Genomic DNA, 25,004 nt, shown 5'->3' with positions numbered 1-25,004 from the left:
TATGTACTTATATCATAAACTAAACAGAAAATTCTAAATTTTCATAATAGTTGAAGAAGATATTAAAAATTATATCACAAACTTTCGTAACAGAAACTATTTATGTACTGCATTTATAATTAAAGTTACGTCTAAAGTGTTTAGATGTATTTTATTTAAATGTAGTAGTTTACGTTTCACACTAAACTTAACTAAAGAAGTTTTGCTCGTTTATTTCAATTCCGTGTCCATTATCACAATTTACATCTCTTCTTCTACTAGTATAGAATTACATGTGACCTGGTTTAATAATACTTGCAATGAACTTATTACCAGAAACAGCTCCACTTTACATGATTAAAACCTTAACAGTGTCTGATAATAATTTTTAATTTGAAATATTTAAAAAAAAACAGGACAAAAAATTAAACCACTTACTCTTTTGTTTAAAATTGAAAAAAGTTTAAATCATAAACAACTTTCGAAGAAACATTTTAAAAACTTTGTCGGGTTCCCTTTCCTCATCCTGCAATTTTTTTTAATTTTTACTTCCTTGATGTGGATGAATTTTATTAAAGTTTCAGGACGGAGAAATAATAAAACGAATAAAATTTAATTTTTTTTTTTTTTTAATGTGGGTTTTCTTTCAGATAACAAGTAGTATGTGATACCCAAAGCAACACCAGGAACTGCAGCTTGTAAAATTAATTGCTTATATAAAAAATATGCTTTGATATAATTACCAGAATGGAAAAAACAACTAATTGATGAAGAAATTACGATTGAAAAGAGATGAATAAGTAAAAATAAACAAACATTCAAAAAACTACTAAAAATGGAAATGAAAACAAAAAAACAGCATGTTGAGTCAACATCATAACTTCGACAATGGATTTGTGTGGTTTCAAAATATTACTAAAATGAAAAGTATTCTATTTATAAGTAAATTCATATACAATTAATTAAAAAGTTATTTTAAATTAAAGTAATTTGCTGATCATCTCCATAATGGAGTGGTAGTATACATCCATAATGGTGTGGCCTTTCATCCAGGGGTCCTGTGTTTAAATCCCAGGAGAGGCATACAATTTTTCATACACTACAAACTTCCATTTCTATATCTCCACACACAAATTTCTCTGAAAGCTTCATGGTGAATTAATTCATCAAGTTAAAAAAAAAGAAGACTTCAATGCTTCCCATATTACCAAATGATTGGATAATTTGTTTTCAATCAATGGCACATTCCCGATGATAGCCAGTTAATAGATCACACAAAATCAGCAGTTAAAATAAATGAGACATTTTGTAGGTAATTTGGCGACATAGTAGAGTTGCAATCCCAAGAAACACCAGTTGATGTTAAAGATTTAAAGAACCAGTTCATGTATTTATTACTCCCCAAGCGAGCGCCATTTTGAATTCATGAATAGAATCTGCAGACACCTTGGGTAACATGATAATTGAAGATCAATATCTTACAATCAGAATGCAAATTTTATATAACGAAAATTCACAAGTCTTTTCATCAAGTGAATGAAATTTGCGGTGAACAAACAATAAACTGAGAAGTTTAACTAACTTATTGTGAAAAGTAAGCAATTAATCGAGGGCAGGTAGACTAAAAACAACTTAACCCACCGGGGTTGGTCTAGTGGTGAACGCGTCTTCCCAAATCAGCTGATTTTGAAGCCGAGAGTTCCAAATCTCGAAGTAAATCGAAGTTCATTTACACTCATACATATCATCCTCATGCATCCGGTATTATTTGAATGGCAGTTACTGGAGGTTAAAACAGGTTTTAACCTCCACCTCGGCCAGAGTAGATGTACACCATACATAAAACAAATCTATTCTGTACTTCTACTTCCTGTGTTAAAAGAGTACAGCAATTTTACTATGCGGTAAAAATATATGGCAATTATAATGGATATCCTGAAAGCTAATTGAAAGTGGTGATCTCAATGATGATAGTACAGTACCTTTTTAAATTTTGGAAATAGCCATGTTTGAGAATCGGGGAAACTAAATAGACTTATAAAGCAAACAGAATACATATGTAATAAAATACTGTATATTATAGAAACATCTCTGACAGCTGAGCTTTTAAAGCAATGCAAGATAGCATCGTCAAAAAAATAAATTGATGATCAAATCTTGAATAAGTTTTTTAAAGTTTAGAAAGTCGAGATAAAATTTCAAATTTTTATTGGGATATTTCAAAACAAAAATAAAAGTTCAAGTAAACAAAACTTTTCTTATAAAAGTTGAGGTTTTTTTTATCGAGATCATAAATTACCAAAAATTTTTATTTAATTTTCACCCCTTCCCAAAAAACTGACTATATTTTTCTTTTTTACCTATGTTTTACTTCAAAAAAGGAGTTTTTGGAATTTTTTTTGCATCTATATTCTCTACATCGACAGGCCTTCAAACTAATATAAAAGTTTTATGCACATCCCATTCCATGGTCTACGGTAACAAAAAGTGTTTTTTTTTAAATTTATTTTACTTTACATCCATCTCACAAGTTACCCATTGCATTTAAAAGATGAAAATCTTAATTTTTTGGTAGCTCTTTAGTATTTCTTGAAAAAAAAAAAGAAAAAGAAATAACCAAAAATCTTCTTCTCTTTGTAGAAAATTTACTACTTTGGTTATTTATAATTATGGCAGTATCTTTTCATTTTTAAAACATTTTAAAAAATTTCTTTTTAAAATTTATTATCATTACTTAGGGATAATTTTCTTAAAAATTAATTTAATTTGAATGCTCCCCTTGAATACAGGAGCCCCCAAATGACAAGTCCTTTTGTTTGCAATTTCAAATTTTTAATGTTCAAAACATGTTTTGTTAAACAAAAAAATTCACTAATGTATCTTAATTCTTATAATTTAATATTATAATAGGGGATCTACTACCGAATTTAAACAAAAAAAAAAAATTTTAGTTTATTTAAAATCAATTTAAAAGGGATATTTTAATCATTAAAAAAATCCCGCTGATGCATGATCCCCCCAAACTTTCAAAAAGTCAAAACACGTTTTTCAAAACTGTGTTACTAATATTAAAAATTTTGGTTATTGCTTTATTTTGTTGAGCATCTTGGATCAGAAAGTTTTTTTCAAAAATGTATTTCATAACTAAATGCGTGGCCAAGAGGGAAAGTTATAAAATCTATTGCTGTCTTTTTTTATATTAAATAAGACAAAAAGATTAAAAGAAGTACAAATACAACTGTATGAAAATACTTACTGAGCGCACATATTAACAAGATCTTTATCCGTGGTATTCTGAGTTAGTCCCCTGATATACAAATTAGTTTTCGACAACTGTTGTTGGTCTTGTTGATTTATGTTATTACTGACGTTGCTAACATTGTTACTATTACTCAAACTTGTTGATAACGTTCCCGATTGTGAGCCCGTGTTAGAACTTGAACTAGAGTTTGTATTTGCCGGCGACGCAGCTGTTGGCACTCTGTGTGATCCGTACTGTAACAAAACAATCGATAGATAACAAATTAATAATTTTAAATACAACCATTTAAATATTGCTGCTTTTTTATAACATTTTAATAAGCTGATTTTAATATATAATTACTTAAGTATAATCTCAATATTATTTTAATATACACAGTACCGAACAAATTAATCTGAATACAGTATTTTTAACAGAAAATGTTATTTTTACAAGAAAAAATGTTTAATAATCAAATTTACTGAAATTTAATAGTTATGATCCTCCTTTGTTTTTGATTGTCTCAATCCTCTTTGGCACTGATTCCACTAAGGTAGAAAATGATTTCTTCATCTCGAAACTAAACCTATATCATTGAACTAATTAAGGTATTTGTGCTACAATTCATTTTCGCCCAAGTCTTTTTAGTATGACCCATAAATTTTCAATGGGATCCAGGTCAGAGGAGTTCCCAGGCCACAAGAGCACTCAAATTTTTTGGTTTTTGATGAACTCTTTTGCTTTCTTTGACATGTGACAAGGTTCAAGGTCATTTTGGAAAATGAGTTCTGGGTTCTTCTGCAAGTGGGACTATTTTTCTTTTGCATATGTTAATGTAACAGTCCGATTTCATCATCCCATCCTCAGACATAAGTGCTCCTGGCCCTTCATGTGTAAAACGTCCCCAAATATCTTTTTGGTCGGGTGTGTGGGAGTTTGTTGTGGGTGTGCTGACGTAATAGTCTTCTCATTTGCTGACTTACGAATGTAGGCTATTCTCTCCCCTTGAACAAAGAAATGAGTCTCATCTGAAAAAATAACTTGTTTCCACATCTCAGTAGTACATTCTTTATGTTCCTTTGCCTACTGCAGTCTTTTTGTTTTCATAACCTGTGTCAGCAACTGCTTCTTTTTAGGTTTCTGAGCAATCCTTCCCACTGGCAACAAATTTCTACAACTGTCATACCAGAAAAATTAGTCCCATTGGCTCTCAAGTCCCTACTAAGATTTCTTTTTTTTTTTGTCTTCAGTCATTTGACTGGTTTGATGGAGCTCTCAAAGATTCCCTATCTAGTGCTAGTCGTTTCATTTCAGTATACCCTCTACATCCTACATCCCTAACAATTTGTTTTACATATTCCAAACGTGGCCTGCCTGCACAATTTTTTCCTTCTACCTGTCCTTCCAATATTAAAGCGATTATTCCAGGATGCCTTAGTATGTGGCCTATAAGTCTGTCTCTTCTTTTAACTATATTTTTCCAAATGCTTCTTTCTTCATCTGTTTGTCGCAATACCTCTTCATTTGTCACTTTATCCACCCATCTGATTTTTAACATTCTCTACTAAGATTAACAGCTGATAATCGTGGATATATTTTGCTTTTCCTTATTAGTAATCTATCCTGTGTAGGAATGGGTGTGGTTTTCTTTTCCGCCCACATTTTCCTTTTCTCTTTGGGAAGACAAAACCTGTTCCGTTAACCCTTTTCACGATTTCTATTTACTACCGTACCTAACCCCACACTACACTCACTGGCAATCTGTCTTTTTAGTCATTTGTGTGTGTTGGGACAGAGCAACAGTTTTTGACTGCTTTTATGGTATTATATCCATTGTACTAACTAGAATATGAATAACAAACTTATAACAGAAACTCCACAAGGTCACCAAAAATTAATTGACAATGAATTATAAAAGCATAAAAACCAATAATTCTGTTTGTTTATGTACTAATACGACAACCCGAAACACCAAACAGCAAGCAGTCTGCCACATAATGAAAATTCTCAACAACAGAACAAAATTGGGGTATGGATTTTTTTTTTATTCCTTGATGTTTCATGATCCAGGGAGTAATGTTCGTATGTATGATGCATGTTCACTTTTGACTGGATAAACCGAATTTTATGAAATTTTGTACAGAGATTCGTGTGCTTGAGGTAATTTATACATAAAATTTTGGGATCAATATTTCCAGAGAGTGAGGGTTTATAATTTTTTGGGCACAATTTTCTCAAACTTTTGTATACACAACCCCACTTTATACTATTAAGCTTAGTACATACGTGGATGCTTAGCTCACCATTTTTAAAATAATTTTTCACCAAAATTCCCCCTTCCCCAAAAATCAAAAATATCTTTTTATTTATTGCATATTTTTTAAAGTTTTCCTAGGCTTAGTAATAGTGAAAGCGACCCAAAAAAAGAAAAATACTTTGGAGGCAATGTTGGGGTTGGAGGGGCCGATGAAATTATAACAATATCAATTCTTTGAATTTTTCATAACTTTTTTTGGTTTATTTAAATTCTTAATATTAAAATTTTAAAGTAAATTAAAAAAGGTACTTTTAAGTAATTTTAGAGCAAATTCTTAGTACTTTTTTAAGTAATTAAAAGTTTATTATAAATTAAAATTAAAAATTTAAATTATTTAAAACAAATTAATTAAACTTTTAGTAATAATAAAATTTCAATATAATTCACCCCCTCCAAAAAAAAATCTCTGGTAACTTTTTATTTGTTGTATATTTTTTGGTGGAATGTTTTTTAGTTTCTTATTTAACATAGTAAACATACAAAAATAAAAAGTTCTTGGAAGGTGATTTTGGAGGTGGGGGAAAAAGTACTGATTTTTTAATATTTAAATCTTTTTTTTTTGTTTTTAAACAAACATACAATAATAATTTTATAATAAAACTTCATCATAAATTATTCACACCCCAGAAAAGAATTACATAACTTTTTTCATATAGAATTATTTTTCCGCTGTATAAGAATAAATTATAAAGCCTGGAAAGTATTACAACTTTGTTGTCAAGCAATTACAGGCCAACCAGTCAATTACAGTTGCTGTAGGAATAATTCTGTAAGATAAATTTTTGTAGCAAGCAAAAACTCCCAATCGTAATTGGGATTCAAACCCACTGGATTCAGTACAGACTGGATGAAAGGCAGAGATTTTAACCCTCTGTTGAAGAAGTTTGGCAATTTATACATATGTATATAAAAATTTAAGCTCTAAGTAATAATTCAAGGGAAGAAAGTTAGATCTGCTGAAATTATTGTTCTTGGATCCTGATTAGGGCAGTAAACTTCATACGATTACACGACAATTTTACAATATCCGGGACTTCCCAAACAATAATATCCTGAAAATTAATCAGTGTAAAGTAAAAATAAAATGGCAAATAGTAGAAGCCATGTTTAACATTAAATTTGTTTTAACTTGAAGCCGATAAAAACTGAAACATACACGATAAAAATCAGACAGCATGAAAATGGTCCTTCACATTGGATATTTTTAGCTAACCAGCTAGTGATGGCTCGTATCAAATGTAAACATCGAAATGAATCTGCATTTTTCATAATGTAACCGGCCACCTTTGGCTGTGGACTATATTCTTGTGATAACCTATAATACAAAATCAAACCTTCCAGTAATTGTAAATTTATGAGTGTACTCCTGGGTGCAGTTTAACGTAATGTTGTTGGCATATGTTACTACACACAGCAATCAAGCCTACTTAAAAATAATAATTAAATCTCCACTGATTATTTAAAAGAAATCTGAGATACTAAAAACCCACTTTCTGTCAAAAACAAGCCTTAATCTTTGAGTCTATGTAATTTGTAAACTTTTCCTAACTAAGTAGAGCATAATCTATAATGCATTGTTTCAATTAGGAGTATTTGTTGTTTTATAAATCTACTGCTCGTAAAGAGTTATTTTTGTGATAGTAATAATGTTTTTTATACAATCATAACTTGGGTGAACTGAATGATAATGTTACTTAGATGACTGAATAAAAGTACATTTCAGAGAGAGGATTTGACACATTCTGATACGCAGTAACAAATTAGTTTTTTATTCTGCTGCAATCATGTTGGGTGGAACGAAACACTTTGTGGTTGATTAATCTGAGGTTTTGTAAAGAACTTATCAATCATACACCATGATTTTGTGAATTCAGTTGTTTACGTAAGCTTTTTTTTTCAAAAGTAATTGCATATTAATACAATTTATTTGAGCAACAAATTCTACATATAAGTTCATTACTAGGTAAGTAAAAATCAAATTTTGTATTTGATCAATTTCAATCAATTTTTTTTTTTTATGTAAAATTATGTAAATTAATCCCTGATAAAAGATACAACACATCAAAATAAAAGTGCCAAAATCTCATTTAGGTCTATTCCATTAGATTTTAAATAACAAAAATTCCTCTAGCTAAAATTTTAATGAACAGCATGGATATTCTTCTATACAGGAGAAATCCAATTTGGAAATGCATAAGGATTAAAATCAATGCACCGTTATATTATAAAAAGAAAGGCCAGAACCCATGGTCAGTCCACTCACAGACAGAGCAGTTCTATTTTACACAGAAAGATAGATGACCTGACCAACACAGGCAATTGGCCATGATGACAGCCTATGTATGTTAGGTTCTGTATAACGCTGACCCTGAGAAATATGTTGCTCTTGGTAGAACTCTTGTAGTAGTCTCAGATAAATGTGCAGTACATATACTTTTCAATAAACTTACAAATTTACAATCAAGATTATCAAGATATTTTATATCTCAAAATAACGAGAAAAACAAAAATTGGTAAGGGGTAGATTTTTTACCAAGAGCGTAATTCTTTCACTATACTGCATACTTCATAATCAATAATATTAAAATGTGAAGCAAGAGCTTTTTTCAATCCACAATAGAAAAAAGTTATATTGCATACTTAATAAATAACATGATGGTTATAATTATAAATTCATGCTTTTGGTAAACTAGCCATTTTCTCTTTTCTAACATATCACGATTAAAAAGTAACTATATGAAATTTTAACGTGCAAAGTGTTAATATAGTCCTTTAACTTTTATTTCATTAGAAAAGTAATGAAACAAATGAACTGTTTGTCTAACTGATACATCTGTATTTTACTAAGTAAGTGAAATTACAATGACAAAATTAAAAATTAAATTACATACATGAATGAACAACAAAACTCAACCTACAACCAATAATTTAAAACATCCAACAGGCAGGTAACTCGACCAACAAAAAATATGTGAAACAATAAAGTATAGAAATCAATTTTAATATTACTGAGTAAAAATAAACAGTTATTTCTAATAACAACTGAAATAGCTATAAACAAAAATATTAAAACTGTACAAAAGTATCAATATAAAATGAAAAAATTCAAAGAGAAATTAAAAAACTAAATCTGCAAAAAAATAATAACTACAATAAAAGGGAGTGATAGATTATTGCAATCAAAGTTGAAATGATGGAACAGTTTGACGTACAAGAGGTATGAGCAACAGTAATAAATCACAAAATGAGAAAAGTTTTTAAAGTTCAATATAAACACTATAATAATTACAAAATCATAATAATACAAAGTACGATATCCTGTGTCATACTAGACTACCAATCGATAACTTTCATAAAATTTGTAATAAAAAAAAAAAATCATAATTTGTGTGTAAACATAAACACTGATTTCCTATGTTATATACAACAGAGTGATTCACAAAGAATGTAACAAACTTCCAGGACATGTTCTACTGCGGAAGATAAAGAATAAAGTCGTAAACATAGTTTCATTAGAGTATCGACTAGTAAAAAATTTTACCCTGATTTCAGCACTTTTGTAAAATTAATAGTTTTATAAGAAATCTGATTTGTAAGAAAAAAAAATCTGTACCATAGTTGTAACTTCAAAAATATCCTTCAACAATAAATACAGCTCCATGTCCAACAAACAATGTCTTTCAGGGCTTTTTTCGGCAGTTTATTTAATTGTTTGGGTTTTCTAAATTATTTAATTCTTTTGCTATGTAATATTGAGAATTTTCTTTCGCTTAATAAACAGTTAAAAAATCTGTCACATTTGATATGTTTTGTTTTTAATTAACTTCAAAATTGTTACGTTGGTATACAATTCCTACAGGCTTTATTAGCACTAAATTACTCTAATCAAATTCTCTACCAGTTTTTTTAACTTTTACACGTTCACTATCTGACAATGTTATTTTATGCCAAACATAAAATAGAATGTTTATCGACCCGAATCTCTTGTCTTTTACCCGATTTCTAGAAAATAATTAAAAATACAGTTCTGTGATCTATTTTTCAGGACAGATTTTATATTAGTTTCCAAGAATAGTCTGAATTAACTTTACCAAAAGCAAAGAAATCAGGGCAAAATCTTTCGCCAGCCAACCCTTTCTAATGAATTTATATTTAAATAAACTTCCCTCTTTAATTTCATCACTATATATGTCCTGAAAGCTTTTTACATTTTTTGTGAATTACCTGGGGTAAATTAATTTACACAATAAGAAGCTGGTGTGAAAGACTTCTCAACAAAAGTTCTTTTGTTTTACACAGTAACCATGACAGAAAAAAATATATACATGTTTAACTCATACAAAGAGCGAGCGAGAGAGAGAGAGAGAAAATACAAAAATTAAAGGAAAAATATGTTAAATAAAATAACTATATCTGAATGTAAGGAAAATAAATATGTTTTAATTCATTAATAACATTTTTCTTTTACGTAAAAACCAACAAAAAAATTAGAAAAATATTGAATGACACAAAATTATCGCCAAGATTCAATGTGGAAAAAACTACAACAAAGATAATAAAATATGGAAGAAGCAATAACACAAGATTAAAATATTGATTATATAACAAAGTTGCAAACTTTTTATATTACATAGTAAAATTCAATTTGTATAGTGATGATGCTTTACATGAGTGGGTTAAATAGAAACCATTTTATGTCTAGGACTGTAGTTATGGGAAGTGTACAAACTTTACAGTTACCTGATTGACAACTAGGTTGTCATTCCAATAGGAATAAACTCTATAGTAAGCAGTACATGTACTTTGGAGGTTGAGAGAAATATAACTTAACAATTTTCACTGAAAAATCCAAGTAATAACCTGTGGTTAATTTCCTGTATATCCAAAAACAGATATATAAAATGTAATAACAGAGCAAGTTTCACCTTTCAACTTTTTGGGATGTAATATGTCAATCTTGCCTTGATGAATTCAACGTATTCAAAAAAAAGTTGAATGGCATTATTGAAGTATCATTAAAGAATAAACTTAGATCGCAGACACTACTGAAATTTATTTATACGTTATGTCAATTCCCACCAATTTATATGGCAATGAGATATATATGGATGTTGACAAATCTCCATAAAGTGAGATGAACTTCTATGGTCAATGACTGGTTACACAAAATTAGTAGAACAGAACGTAAACAGAAGCCAACTAAAACTAACCTTTGAAGGATGGAATTGAGGAAAATACAGAAAAATCGTATAGGTACGTAAAATGTATGGAAAGAATTCTCTATCTGATTCATTAATAGTCCCCAAGAGGTAGAAATCTAGCCCACCAGGTTGGTCTAGTGGTTAACTCATCATCACAAATCAGCTGATTTCAATGTCGAGAGTTCTAAGGTTCAAATACTAGTAAAGGCAATTACTTTTATATGGTTACTATATCGTGGATACTGGTGTTCTTTGGTAAGTGCATTGGCATCATGCCACGGTTATATTGGTATTGTTTGTGATTCGATATGGGGTTCCCGTTGGTGGGGGTGTCTGTGCTGCTGGGATATGGTACCCGACTGGGGATGTGGCTTCCCTCCACTGGCGGCAGTCCTGATCGTGAATTGGTAATGCCACGCGAGACATCATGATGGGACTGGGGTGGTGAGGGGTTTGTACCTGGCTCCTGCGCAGACCGAAATGTGGTTGCTTTCCCCTTTTAAGGCGACAAAATGGTCGACTTATTTGGGTGTAGGTCTGAATTTCTATGTTGCGTAAAACACAATTTTGATTGGTATGAGTGTAGCACTGATTTAACTTTAAAACTCGTTCGTTTTCTGAGGCAATCACAGTCACGGTGTTGTCAAATCTGTACTAGGCACGGGGTTTGCGCTTCCTTGGTTTTGGTCAGTTAGTTTGAGGGAATCATGTTAGGTTGAATGTGAAGATTTCCATTTGAGACCTACGTGAAGGCGAAATTTGATATGTATTTACTGATGCAAATGTCTACCGGGGCATTTACATCGGTGGCATCCCGACCGAGGCCTGGCTGATGACTGTGAGAGTAATCAATTGGAGGTCTAAAGACGAACTCTGATCAAGCCCCTCAGAGCTTGGAACGGAGGGGGTGGTGTGGTGACCGGTAATGTCATAAGATAGGTGTCTTTCCCCTATGGGGTTGGATGGTGTTCTTTGGTGGTTGGGTTTCAATTAGGTACGCATTTCAGGAATGGTTGACCGGAGACTCTACAAGACTAAACATCATTTATATTCGTACATATCATCCTCATCCATCCTCTGAAGTAATACCTTACGGCGCTTCCAGAGGATAAACAGAAAATAAAAGAAGAAGAGACAGAAGTCTGGATTGGGCAAGGAAGCATTGATAAGGCCAGTTCTATGAAATGTAGCATAAGTTGTAAAAAAAATAAGAATTATAAAGAATGGATGGTGTAATGTAAATATCAAAAGAAGAATGGTATATGAAAGAGTATTTTATTATCTTCAATAATAATAATAATATATACATATAATGAATTGAAAAGAAATTCATAACAATGTTTTTGGTGGAATGTAATGTTTTACGATACTGAAAAATGGAAAGATCATGGACCTTAAAAAAATATGGTGTTATATGTTGAAAATTAGGAGGCTCAACAAAATTGAAAATAAAGAGGTCTTAAAACAAATACGAGACACTTGTGCATACCAGAATCTTGTAAAAATTTAATAAATCTGTTGATGGAGAAACATACATAAGGCAAAAACTTTAAAAAATATATACATTGAAATTAATGAAACAAATAACTGAGGACATAAGATTTATGTCAGTGATTATTCTGAACTTAGAAGATCACCTCAGAACAAATAAAGAACTATGTATGAGAGAGCTATAAAAAAATATAAAATAAATTTAATTTTATTAAATTGTTCATAAAAAGTTAAAAAAATATGTTTTGTAATTAATTTCATAGAAATAATAATCTTTTTTTTTTAAAGACGTGAGAAGCATTCTTGATTGAATCATACTATCTCAAAAACCAAATCTATTCATTTAACAAATCTACTCAACAATTAATGTTACCACAGTTATGATAATCATTAAATTAATTTTTGTATCATATGATAAATGCCGAGTATGACAGGATTCAAACACAGAACCTCATGAACGAAAGGCAAAAGATGCAACTACTCTGATGTAGAGGTCGATATAACTATTTACAAAATGGCTACAGGCCATTTTAAAAATTATTCTCAATGACATTACAAACAACAATTAATGGAGAAAAAAATTAATATAAACATACGGTTAATATTATGAAAAATAATTGTGCGTTATGTATGAATAATTATTTATAAATAACAATAAATCATGCATATGCGACCGACATAAGCAGTTACTGAAGGACAGAAAGATGAGTGGGGGAGTGGATTAATTGGAAAGAGTGGGGGGAGAATGAGAGAGATATAGATAATGAGCGGAGTTACGGGATGATGTAGTCTAAAATAAATAATGAATATAAAGAAAAATAATATAATGATATAAATATTCAACACAAAATAAAACACAACGGAAATATTCCTAACTGGAAGAGAACCAATGATGAATAGTTGCAATAGTTTATTCAAACATTTTTTTTATTTTACATCAAATTTTTTATCTTAGGAAGAGTTGTTTTTCTCTAGCATATTTATTTATCGATTAAATTATTTAATAAACAATTTATTAATAATTATAGCATACTAAACAAGACATTCATGAACAGAGCATAAAAAAAAAGATGATGATAGATAATACCAATAAATATCGAACCTCAGAATTTGTTTATTTTGGAACGTAAAAAAAGAAATTAATCATTAAGTCTTTGCAGATGACGTAGTTATCCTAGAGTTAAAAATGCAGAAGAAACAAAATTAAAAGTACATCTACTAACAGAAAACAGCAAAAATAAAGCTTTTGTAATATCTTATGAAAAAACAGAATTTATAACCGATGATAAGAACTGTGTAAAAGAATAATGTTTGATAAAGGACAAAAAAATACACAAAGTAAGCAAATTTAAGTATCTTGAGGAGATAATAACACAAACTGTACTTGAAAAATAAGGAATTAAAAAAAATTCCACAAAATGAAAACAGTTTACAGACTGACAGTATTCTTAAACTATAAAGCTAAACTACGACACTACAAAACTGTAATTTGTCCAGAAGCCTTATATGTAAGAAAATCATTAGGAAAGTTTAATGTAAGAAATCTTTTAAAAGAAGAAAGGATAATCATAAAGAAGATTTTTGGACCCAAAAGAACAAAGAAAGATTATAAGGCTAAAATCTAACCAAAAAATAGAAGATTTAGAGATACAAATAATAAGTTTTTTTTTTGGGCATATTTATAGAATGAGTGACAGTAGGTAGACTTACAAAACAATTTTTTAACTTTTACAAACATAGAAAAACCAAAATAGGGTGACACCGAGAAGTAAATCAAGGAGTAAATAAAGATTTTAAAAAAATTATTAAAGATAGAACAGAATTTTGAAAAACAAATGAGGATTTCACAGTAGATGAAAAGGAGAATCCGAAGAACAGCTCCAGGGAATTTAACTTAAGAGCAAAAACAAACATTCTCGGAAAGAATGAAAAAGTACTGGAAACAACAGAAGAAAGATGCAACAAGATTTAAAAAGGTCTAATCAAAGGAAAAAAAAAATAATAAAGCAATTTCCTGGTTACAGAAAATCAAAATTATTAAAAATATTCAAAAAAGCTATTCAAAATTCTAACTACTAATCAACTGAAAAATAATAAATAAATTTAGGGTAAATTTCATTCTATTAAGTTGGTAAAAATGCAAAAACATTTTCTTGTCAATTGAATGTATAGGAATGAAACCTTTTCTCTTTTCTTTTTTTATTTCTGGAATTTTTAGGAGTGTTCTATAGATGACTAAAACATATTTAAATTTTACAGTTAGATTTTACTTTAGCAAAACCAGTTTTATCTTAATATATATATATACATATATAAAAGATGTTAGCACAATATGTAAAGTTAAATATGATTCACAGAATGTTTATAAGAGGTTGGAATATTTTAAAGGCATTCACACAATTTCGAATTAAAAATGAAAATTAATCTGGAAGACTTGTTTGTATGACCCCGTCAAACATCCAGTAAACTGATGCAATTATCTGAATTAAAGTGAAATAAATGTCTAACAATTAAAAAAAAAATCTAGGTGAACAGTTCATTTTTAGAATGGACTTTCATACGCTAAAAAATACAAAGAATACGCCTTGTAAGTGTAAAATTATTAATAACGCGGTGCTTCCATCCTGAACAAAATAACCTGATGGCCAAGATAGCGATAAAAGTTCTTTTTTTTTATATAGAGACTTTGGTCTCATTTCAAAGTCAACCCTATCCAATTCTTGATTTACCAAGGATCTATCTACTTTCTTCTCCAAGGTGTTCTTTAATTTTTAGGCAAGATACTTATTATATCTGTGCTAAAGATGAAACAGTCTTTACAATTACCTTGTACTTGATTTAGTACAAATGGAGTTTGATTACAACTATATAAAAACATCTGAAGCAGGACCTCTATTAAACAATCATCATTTTTAAATAATTATCTAATGTACCATCAAGAAATATCAATTTAGCTCATTCAACAGTAAAAAATCTGTATTATTATAAAAAGGAACATGTATAAGATTCAATCATCATCCACTGTTACTGATATTTTAACAGAAATCAAACTGTTCCAAATATGTTTTATATGATAATAGACCTTTATAATTGAAAAAAAAAGGTTATTTTTCTAAACAGAGATTTTCAAATCTAATTTTTATAAAAACCTTAAAAAATATATATTTTAACAAAATAATCAAAGATACAAATCTCTGGCTTAAGATTAAAATAATTTAAAAACAATTTTAACCATTTCATAATACCTTACAAATGAAACTCGCTACCTAGTTTGTTAATAAAATTTCAAAATATGACAAATACTGAACTTCAGTCAGAAAATTTATCATGGGAAAACCAGAAGGCTAACTTTCATCTAACATCAGGATTAGCAATTCAATTTTGCAAAGTTTAGTGTTAGTACGTTATTGTGATAACATGTGTTACAATGAAAAACAAAGAGTTCAATAACAAATTATATTTAATTAACGTGTTATTTTATTTATCGTACGAATGAATTTAATTTGGCTTAAAATTTCACTAAATTGGCACAACTAATTGAGCAAGGGTTAACTGAAGAAAGTGTAAAAAGAATATTTAATATGTTTGACTAGTTAATCAAAAATATTAAAACTGTACCCATATTACATTCAATCAAATTTTCATTTAACTGAAAGATTACTAAAACAGAACTGATGAACAACTTTATCTGTGTTAATATATATATTTAGAAGTTTTCTTTTTTTTTATAAGTTTTGGATTCACTTTGATAGATACATGAACAACTAACACTCTAATGTAAATCGAATTTTGATAAATTTTTGTGGTAATTTCTTCATGGGCAAACAGTTTGATGTATCAAGAAATAAATGGCCAAAAACCGTTATTTTTAGCATTTATTTTCTCTACCTATCAAGTTTCTTCTTTTCATTTGGTTTTTTAAAGGAAAATTATACTTTAAAAATTCTCAAACCCTTTGATTAACTAAATTCAAAGATTACCACTGAAATACGCAAAATTATGTGCTTTAAATATTTAGGAAAGTAACCAGGTCTGTGATGAATAGTACTGATAACAATTTTTTTTTTTGTCTTCAGTCATTTGACTGGTTTGATGCAGCTCTCCAAGATTCCCTATCTAGTGCTAGTCGTTTCATTTCAGTATACCCTCTACATCCTACATCCCTAACAATTTGTTTTACATATTCCAAACGTGGCCTGCCTACACAATTTTTTCCTTCTACCTGTCCTTCCAATATTAAAGCGACTATTCCAGGATGCCTTAGTATGTGGCCTATATGTCTGTCTCTTCTTTTAACTATATTTTTTCAAATGCTTCTTTCTGCATCTATTTGCCGCAATACCTCTTCATTTGTCACTTTATCCACCCATCTGATTTTTAACATTCTCCTATAGCACCGCATTTCAAAAGCTTCTAATCTTTTCTTCTCAGATACTCCGATCGTCCCAAGTTTCACTTTCATATAGAGCGATACTCCAAACATATACTTTCAAAAATTTTTTCCTGACAATTTGTAACTGAATAATATCAATTTCATTTTTTGTAAAGTGTAAGAATGAAGTCGCTCTAATACATGGATAAATTTGAACAGAATTAATATTGTATTTTTAAAAAATTGATCAACTGAATAATCTGATAGTTGTGGTTAATTATACAAATGGACTAATAACCAATAAATACCAGTAATGCAGAAAAAACTTTTGTCGTAACTTTTGCCAAGTAATACACCTTCAAGTACTTTTGACATATACTAACATATCGTGTAACATAAATCTTTCATTCCGACGGAAATTATACACGCATAGTGTATATATAAAATCACTACTGATCATTTTATAAAAACTAGATATTGGCATAGCATGCCCAGTAAAATGAAGACAATATTCAACCCTACAAGTAATACTTTCTTTCAACTGGTAATAAAGGTATTACTATAGCATAAACATCACTACTCTTCTAGAAAGCAACTCTAACTGGACTTCGTTACATATTTGATTATTAACAAACATCAAAGTCATCAGAAATACTGCGATACTTATTGGTAAACGAATAAAAATATATGTTATAAAAAAATACATTGTTATACGGTAATATTTTATATATCTGGATAACAAAACAGAATAAAAATAAAATAAATAATAATATGTTATTAAGAAATATTACAAAATAAAAACATCACTTAATTTCACACAATAATACCAAACTATTCTACTTATGAGACTCAATCCAAAAACATTTTATATAATGTACTATGAAAGAGGTACACGACTTCACATTACGACCTCAGTGCAATGACCATTTTATATATATATATATATGCTCAAAGCCGAAATAAAAGCAGATGTTTTTACTTTATCATTGCAATAACGTGTCGTTCGTTCACACATTGTATTCATTCCTAAATAGACGTTATAACATGAACAACAAGAACAGCTATCACCAGTGTAACAAACAACCAAACATATACCACATCCTCTACTTCTTTTGATGTACACTACCTTCTAATTCTTTGTACTAAACACACCCCCCCCCCTTGTTTCTACACATTCTTCTCTAAATTATATTACTATACATATTTCTATGGCTATTCAATATTACTACTCTTTAATTTTTAAATATTTTAACCACATATTTAACATATTATATTCTACCCACATAAAAACCAGTAAATCAATCGATCACCTATTACTATATGTAACAATAAAAAATCAATAAATATAACTATAAAACGTTATAATCGAAATGGTTGCAAGCAACCTGATATGAGTTGTAAATCACTCAAAAAATACACGCACTATCCTTAAGAATAACAACCATCCAATACCAGGCTTACTATTAAAAGTAAAGAATGAAGTGGTTTCCCCATTTCCTTATTCTCTGAGCCGAGTTTTGTAAGCAGCATACTTAAGGTATCACCACAAGAAAAAGTCTGAAGGAGATACATCACGAGAACGAAGGGAGCCACAACCCCTTCGAAATTACTTGTCCAAGAAAGCCATAGTGTTGTTGGCTGTATCAGCTATAACACTGTTCTGCTGAAACCACTACTCTACCTGGTCTGCAGGTATGTTTACTTATTAGTACCATATGCAAAACAGTCAAAAATGTAAATGTATAAATTATAGTTTTTAAGTTATAATGACAATTAAAAAAAATTAAAATACAATGGGATGCCCATTATACGACTGCTGATTTTTCAGATGTCTATAACTATTTGGAATATTTACATCTGCACTAGGAAAATTTAAAAATATAAATAAATAAATAATTAAAAAATATAAAATACTATTCAAATAAAGCTTTGCTTAAACACGATTTTATCGAGCTTTGTTTTTACTGGGTTTTTTAAATACTTTTCTGCAATTTGTATAGCACTTTTGAGTTCTGAACATCACCTTTATTCCAGCCACCAGACACATGAAATCAAGGATGCATTGGTTTTATATAATCGAGCAACCTCAGTATGGAACTATTAGGATTAAGAACTACACCTATTGATTTCAAAATTGAAAATGACGATAAATAAAATTCTACCCTCAAAGGAAATCACATATGACATTAAAAAAAAAAACCATTCTGATGAAACTGAAATAGTTGTCCTTCACAGATCCCACCAACAGCTCTTTAGAATAACAGGGCATTTTTATCCAAATATTAACAGCACATAACTACACAAAAACTCTGCGCTGATCAAACATGCAACAAAAAACCAACTGATTTTCCTCTAGAGATTAAACAGCCATCCAGAAAACTAACCCAATTGTAACCCCGCATATAGTGGAGGGGAGCTTGGCAAGCCCTCTTCACCCACTAGAGGCTGTTTAATATGTAAAAAGTGTAATCATTAATTATTATAGGATGATCATACATGAAATTTTATGAATAAAAAAAAAAAACTCTGATCACTGCACATTATATATATATATATATATATATATATATATATATATATATATATATATATATATATCATGAGTGAAATTATAAGTATTTACTTTTACAGGAAGTCTTTTTAAATATTAATTTTTCTTTATCTCTAAAATATATGCAAAATTGATTATCCCATACAATAATAAATTAAATTTAAAAGAAGATATTCATAAGAGAAATTATGTAAAACACTGGTTTGATCTAAACAATGTAGAAGTAGCAGTATTTAGCCGCAGCTATATATAATTTTTATAAAATTGGTACACATAATTTAAACTCAATCATCAGTTATAGGACCAACATAATTATTATATAATTCAACCTAGTAACAAACAGAAATGAAACCAAAATTAAATTATATCCGGTCGTGTTTTTAAAGGCTACCGTAATAATAATAATAACAAATTTTGATGTCATTTATTTTATGGATGGACTGATACACTAGCCATAAATAAAAAATTAATCTTAAAAGCACAAAAAAAAACATGATATAACAATATTGATAAAAATTCTCAACTAATAAATTCACTATACGACCTTGAAGAGTACTATACGCATGACACAGACGATAATTCTTAATACAATGAAGTAAATGTACAGATAAAAAAAAGCAAAGGACAGGTAGACTATGATAAAAGAGAACACTGCATGCATGCCAGACATAATACATAAAAAAAAAAAAATTGGAGCCAAATGACAAGAGAGAAAGAGAAAGAGAGAGCGTACCAATGATGTCATCACTCTGGAATTTACAATAAATAAGACACACATACATACCGCTGGACATCATAGACATGAAAGGTTCAACGACCTGAAACACCTGTTTCACCATTTTTCTAGATCTAGAGCTTTCTCCTTATATATGATTCACAACATGATGACACCTTCTCATACACTTTAATAGTAATTACCCATCTTTTACTAGGTCTTCCTAATTTTCACTTTCCTTTATATAATATCATCATTCAACTTGAAAAAATATCACATATATATGAAATTTAACAAGATGTAACCTTTACAAATGAACTTTAATATTAACATGCCTTGGCTCTGTCTCTGAAAAACTTATTTTTTTATAGGTCTTTTAATGACCCTATAAAAAAAGATCGGTCAGAATGACATATCCTGGCTTATTAAATTAAAATGTCACACAATATATTATATATTCTGTTACTAAAAGAATAATTGATGTAATTAATTAAACATCCTGACCAGAAATAAGTTCCTTTAGTTATATCAAAGATTGGATTATTTTATTGAGTACTAAAGGCTCTGGGTTTTCATTTTATTGTTCGATTAATTCATTCATAAACAGGTAATCTTGGAGAGCTGCATAAAACCAGTCAAATGGCTGAAGACAAAAAAAAATTCATTCATATCTACACAAATAATAGCAATAATAGTAAATAATCTATTTATAATTATAAGAACTGAAATTTTAGATGATTCCTATCAAAACGTTACGATGTTTCAATGATTCACAGTAAATAATCTTCGATTAAAAAAAATAAAAATGGAAATATCATGAAGAGGTTAAATATTTGTTTTTAAAAAACAAACTCCCTATCTAAACGGGAGACTAGTAACATCCCACGTTCAAATCCTAACCAGAGATGGCATTTTTCATGAGCTACAAAATTCCATTCCCATATTCTAGCTTCAAAAGCTTGTGAAAAAAAAGGCTCATCTACGTCAATCATTTATTTTCACACATTCAGAAAAGATGACTCATTAAAAATAAAAAAATTAAAAAACCAAAAAATCTAATGTTATCCGTGAACATAAAGCCCATTATAATTAAGAGAACATATCAAATCAAGTACGCATCTTACATAAATATTCAAATATAAAACAACTATTGGGAAAATGGATGCCAATTTGCTCACAATCAAACAAAAATACAATCATGTAGCCACTTCTAAGCATCGTTTAAAACTGTATATCTACGAAACACAGATTGATCACTATATACCAGAAATGAATAAACAGTTAAAATGATGTATAGAATGAATATTTTTCATTGTGAAAATGCACTAGCTCAAATAGTAACAACGATAACTGCAAGAATTACGCTATGAATTACTTCCAATTCACCACACGTTCAGATTTGTGCTGTATGACTTCTAGTTTTAAAAAAAAGAAAGATTTCTGGAAAGAAATTTTTATCAAACAACAAAGTGAATTATAAAATTTTTGGTACTTATGTATAACGCCACCGTAAAAACAAAGTAGTCAATTGGATTTCGGTACAAAATGGGCCGATATAGAGTTTAACATAGATTCAAAACAGTCTCTTTATTAATTTTAATAAATGGTTATTTATATTTATTTTATAAATATAATTTAACCAACCTTAACCTACGCTCGCTTCGCTCGCAAACCTTGACTAATTAACAGGAGTGTTTTGATTATTTAAATAATAAATAATTGCAATAATTACTGAATTTATTAAATAAATACTCAAAAAATTACGGTGTTAATTAGTCAAGGTTAGCGAGCGTAGGTTAAGTTTGGTTAAATTATATTTATAAAATAAATAAATAAAAAAATCATTTATTAAAATTAATAAAGAGACTGTTCATTTTCCACCGAAATCCAATTGACTACTTTGTTTTTATATAAAGCTGCTGTAGCTGCGGTGGCGTTAATACGCAAGTACCAAATTTTTTGACAAATTATAACTTTTCTGATGATATAAAAATCCTCAAATATCAGTGAGATAAGTTTATGGAGCTAAAATGAGAAAAGTTGAAAAAAAAAGTATTTCGTTGTTTTTTCTGGAAAATGATCAAACGCCATCCCTCATATAGAGCATTACGCTTCTAATGCAAACATAATTATTTTATATCTCTCTAAGAAGATAAATATAAATGCGTAATGCTCCATCACATATTAGTAGATGATTGAATATGGTTAAAATTAATCTTTTCCGAGTGTAACTCAACAAATAATCGGTTCTGGGAAAGATTGTAAACTACTCAAATGTTTGGATGGGCTAACAAGTCTGCGCATGTTAATTATTTCTTTTTTCCGCTACAAACTCTTGATTTCTTTATGTTTAAATCTTTGTGAAATAGATATGCGCTGTGAATCAAGCAGTTGCTCTCACAATTACCTTGTTCTTATAGTCAGTGCAGCTAAGTTGAACGTTATTTTATCATGGGCTAACCTGAGTTTGCTCATCACGTTGTGCAAAAGCTTCAATTAATACCTAAGCACCTATCATATGAAACTGAGCCCCAAAAACTCTCTCTATGAACTTATCTAAACTAGGAAATATTATTTAAAATACAGATTATATTTTCTGAACAAAATAGTTCAGAATTTAAACGAATCTCTTTTTCATTTAATTCAACAATACAGTTAATAAGAGTTCTATATATGAACGTATAGACACAATAATGTAGAATTTCAATTTTCCAACTGTCACCTTTGGGGCCAAAAATTTGATAAAATTAGGAAAAAGGCAGATTGCAAAAAATAAGAAATGAAGCAAAAAGTTAAAGTAAGAAAAAGTTTTATGTTAAAGAAAAGAAAGTTTAAAGAAGTTAAAGAATATTTGAGAAAAAACCACACGTACATTTGTAATGCAATTTAAATAATAATCATCACGTAGAAAACATAAAATTAACATGAAGCTACCATTTTTACTGTAATGCAAATTGAGGCTAGTGTTATATGCATTTTTTTTAATGAAAATAGATATGATTACAATAAGTAATTTAGAAAATGTAAACATGTTAAAACCCAACAAAAATAATACAATAAAAAAAAAACAATTTAAAAAAATAATATTCTGGTTTTAATTTTTTATCTTTTTCGTTATTTTTTTTATCAGTTATTTTTTTTGCCTTATATACAGCAAGCTGATGAGTACACTGAAATATTCCATAAATTGAGTGACTATACAATGGTACCATACAACGGAATAGAACACAAGTATGTCAAGGGAAGAAGTAAAAATACTACCTCGTTATTCCTTTTTTCTTTTTCTGTTTAGCCTCCGGAATCACCGTAAGGTATTATTTCAGAGGACAAATGTATGAATGAAGAGTAATCTTTTACTGTCTCAGGTTGACCGTTCCTGAGATGTGTGGTTAACTGAACCACAAACGTAATTACCTCATTATTTTTAAGCGTGGACAGCTCTCCCTTGTTGCTGAGCGATTTATATTTAGTGGTGCTTATCTAATATTTTGATGGCATTGATAATTTTATGTGGACAGATAGTTAGACAGCATAGTTTTCTTTGTGTTACATCAATCCCAAATCAAAACTCACATTCTCCTGCAATAACTTCTTTAATAAATATGTTTCTATTTCGAACAAAATCAAAGGTTTCATTTACATTCACAATATCGTATCTAACATTAATAAAATCTCATCTTTTTTCAATTCTGTAAAATCTTCATTCGAAATGTATTAATTTCCTGGAATAAACCGACATGTAATTGTTTTCCACAAAATACTTCTGTAGATAGGATATAACTTTATGGAATGATGTTTTGGCCTATATTATAATTATGATAACATTAATTTATAATTAATAAACTCGGCAATAATTTACTACATGTAATCATTAAATTAAAAAAAAATTAATATTAAAAAGATAATACATACAAATTTAATGTTAAATGAACTAAACTATTTTCATTTTTATAAACTAATATGGTTAAAAAAAAAACATATTCATCAAGTTTATGAGAGCTAATAAATTAAAGAATGACTTATTACATTTCACTACATATATACTAATAAATTCTGAGAACTACAATTCCTGCAATTTACTTAATAAAAATAAAATTAGTGCTGAGCAAACGAGATCCACGAATGAATACCACAAATATGAAACATATTAGTGATTTCACATTATTAATATATTGTCGGTATATAAAATAAAAATATCTCTAACATCGCACCATTCATATAACACAGTCTAAAGCATAATTAATATCACAATTGACAGAGAAGTGTAGTACTAAGTGTGGTCCTTGAGTGGACCAAACAAATGGAAATCGGATGGGACGAAATAAGAACTGTATGGAGGAATGAGATAGTACTTCCTGATGCAATTTTTAAATGGTTTCTCATGTTACCTGAGAGCCGAGTGAGATCAGACAATATTGGTGAAGCATAATCGTGCCATTGCGCTGAATCCAGGATGTTTTTTCAATGCTACTGGCTTCATTAAACAGCAGGAGTAAATAAGCCGATTCAGAGATGGGACATTTGTATAATGTTTCCGAAGATTATGTGGAGAAGCGAAAAAGAATGTCACAATGATTTTAACCGTTTTATCTCCAGAACAATTAATGTATTAAGTTATTGAGTGACCTTATATTTAAAACAGACAGGAAGATTAGACAGGGACATAACCCAACTAGCCTTACCACATCAAGCCTACTCACTTACAATAATGGTATGGTACTTACGTATTAACACCACCGCAGCTACAGCTTTATTTAAAAACAAAGTAGTCAATCGGATTTCGGTGGAAAATGGGGTGAAACAGATTCAAAACAGAATATAAATGGTTATTTATATTTATTTATTTTATAAATATAATTTAATCAAACTTAAACTACGCTCGCTTCGCTCGCTAACCTTGACTAATTAACACTGTAATTTTTTTTATTTAATTCAAAAAAATTATTTATGTTAAACTCTATATCGGCCCATTTTCCACCGAAATCCGATTGACTACTTTGTTTTTAAATAAAGCTGTAGCTGCGGTGACATTAATACGTAAGTACTAATGGTATTTTGTCTTTCAACCAGGAAAAACAACTTTACCTTACAATGTTCATCATATGAAATAATTTTAGCAATCGACTTCTAAACTTTT

At 29.3% G+C, this 25,004-nt stretch overlaps 1 protein-coding gene across 6 annotated transcripts in view; it reads right to left on the bottom strand.

The window, feature by feature from the left end:
* shep (RNA binding motif single stranded interacting protein alan shepard) overlaps positions 1-25,004 on the bottom strand; it is a 312,235-nt gene that overhangs the window by 101,807 nt on the left and 185,424 nt on the right. For all 6 annotated transcript variants that reach the window (XM_075381468.1, XM_075381470.1, XM_075381471.1 and 3 more), the window contains one exon: positions 3,236-3,474. In XM_075381468.1, coding sequence (XP_075237583.1) covers positions 3,236-3,474 — 239 coding nt within the window. The remainder of the gene's footprint in view (positions 1-3,235; positions 3,475-25,004) is intronic.

This window comes from Lycorma delicatula, chromosome 13 (genome assembly GCF_047948215.1).
Source record: "Lycorma delicatula isolate Av1 chromosome 13, ASM4794821v1, whole genome shotgun sequence".
Taxonomy (NCBI): domain Eukaryota; kingdom Metazoa; phylum Arthropoda; class Insecta; order Hemiptera; family Fulgoridae; genus Lycorma; species Lycorma delicatula.
The sequence above is the reverse complement of the archived record's forward strand: the minus strand, read 5'-3'. Positions and strand labels throughout refer to the sequence as shown.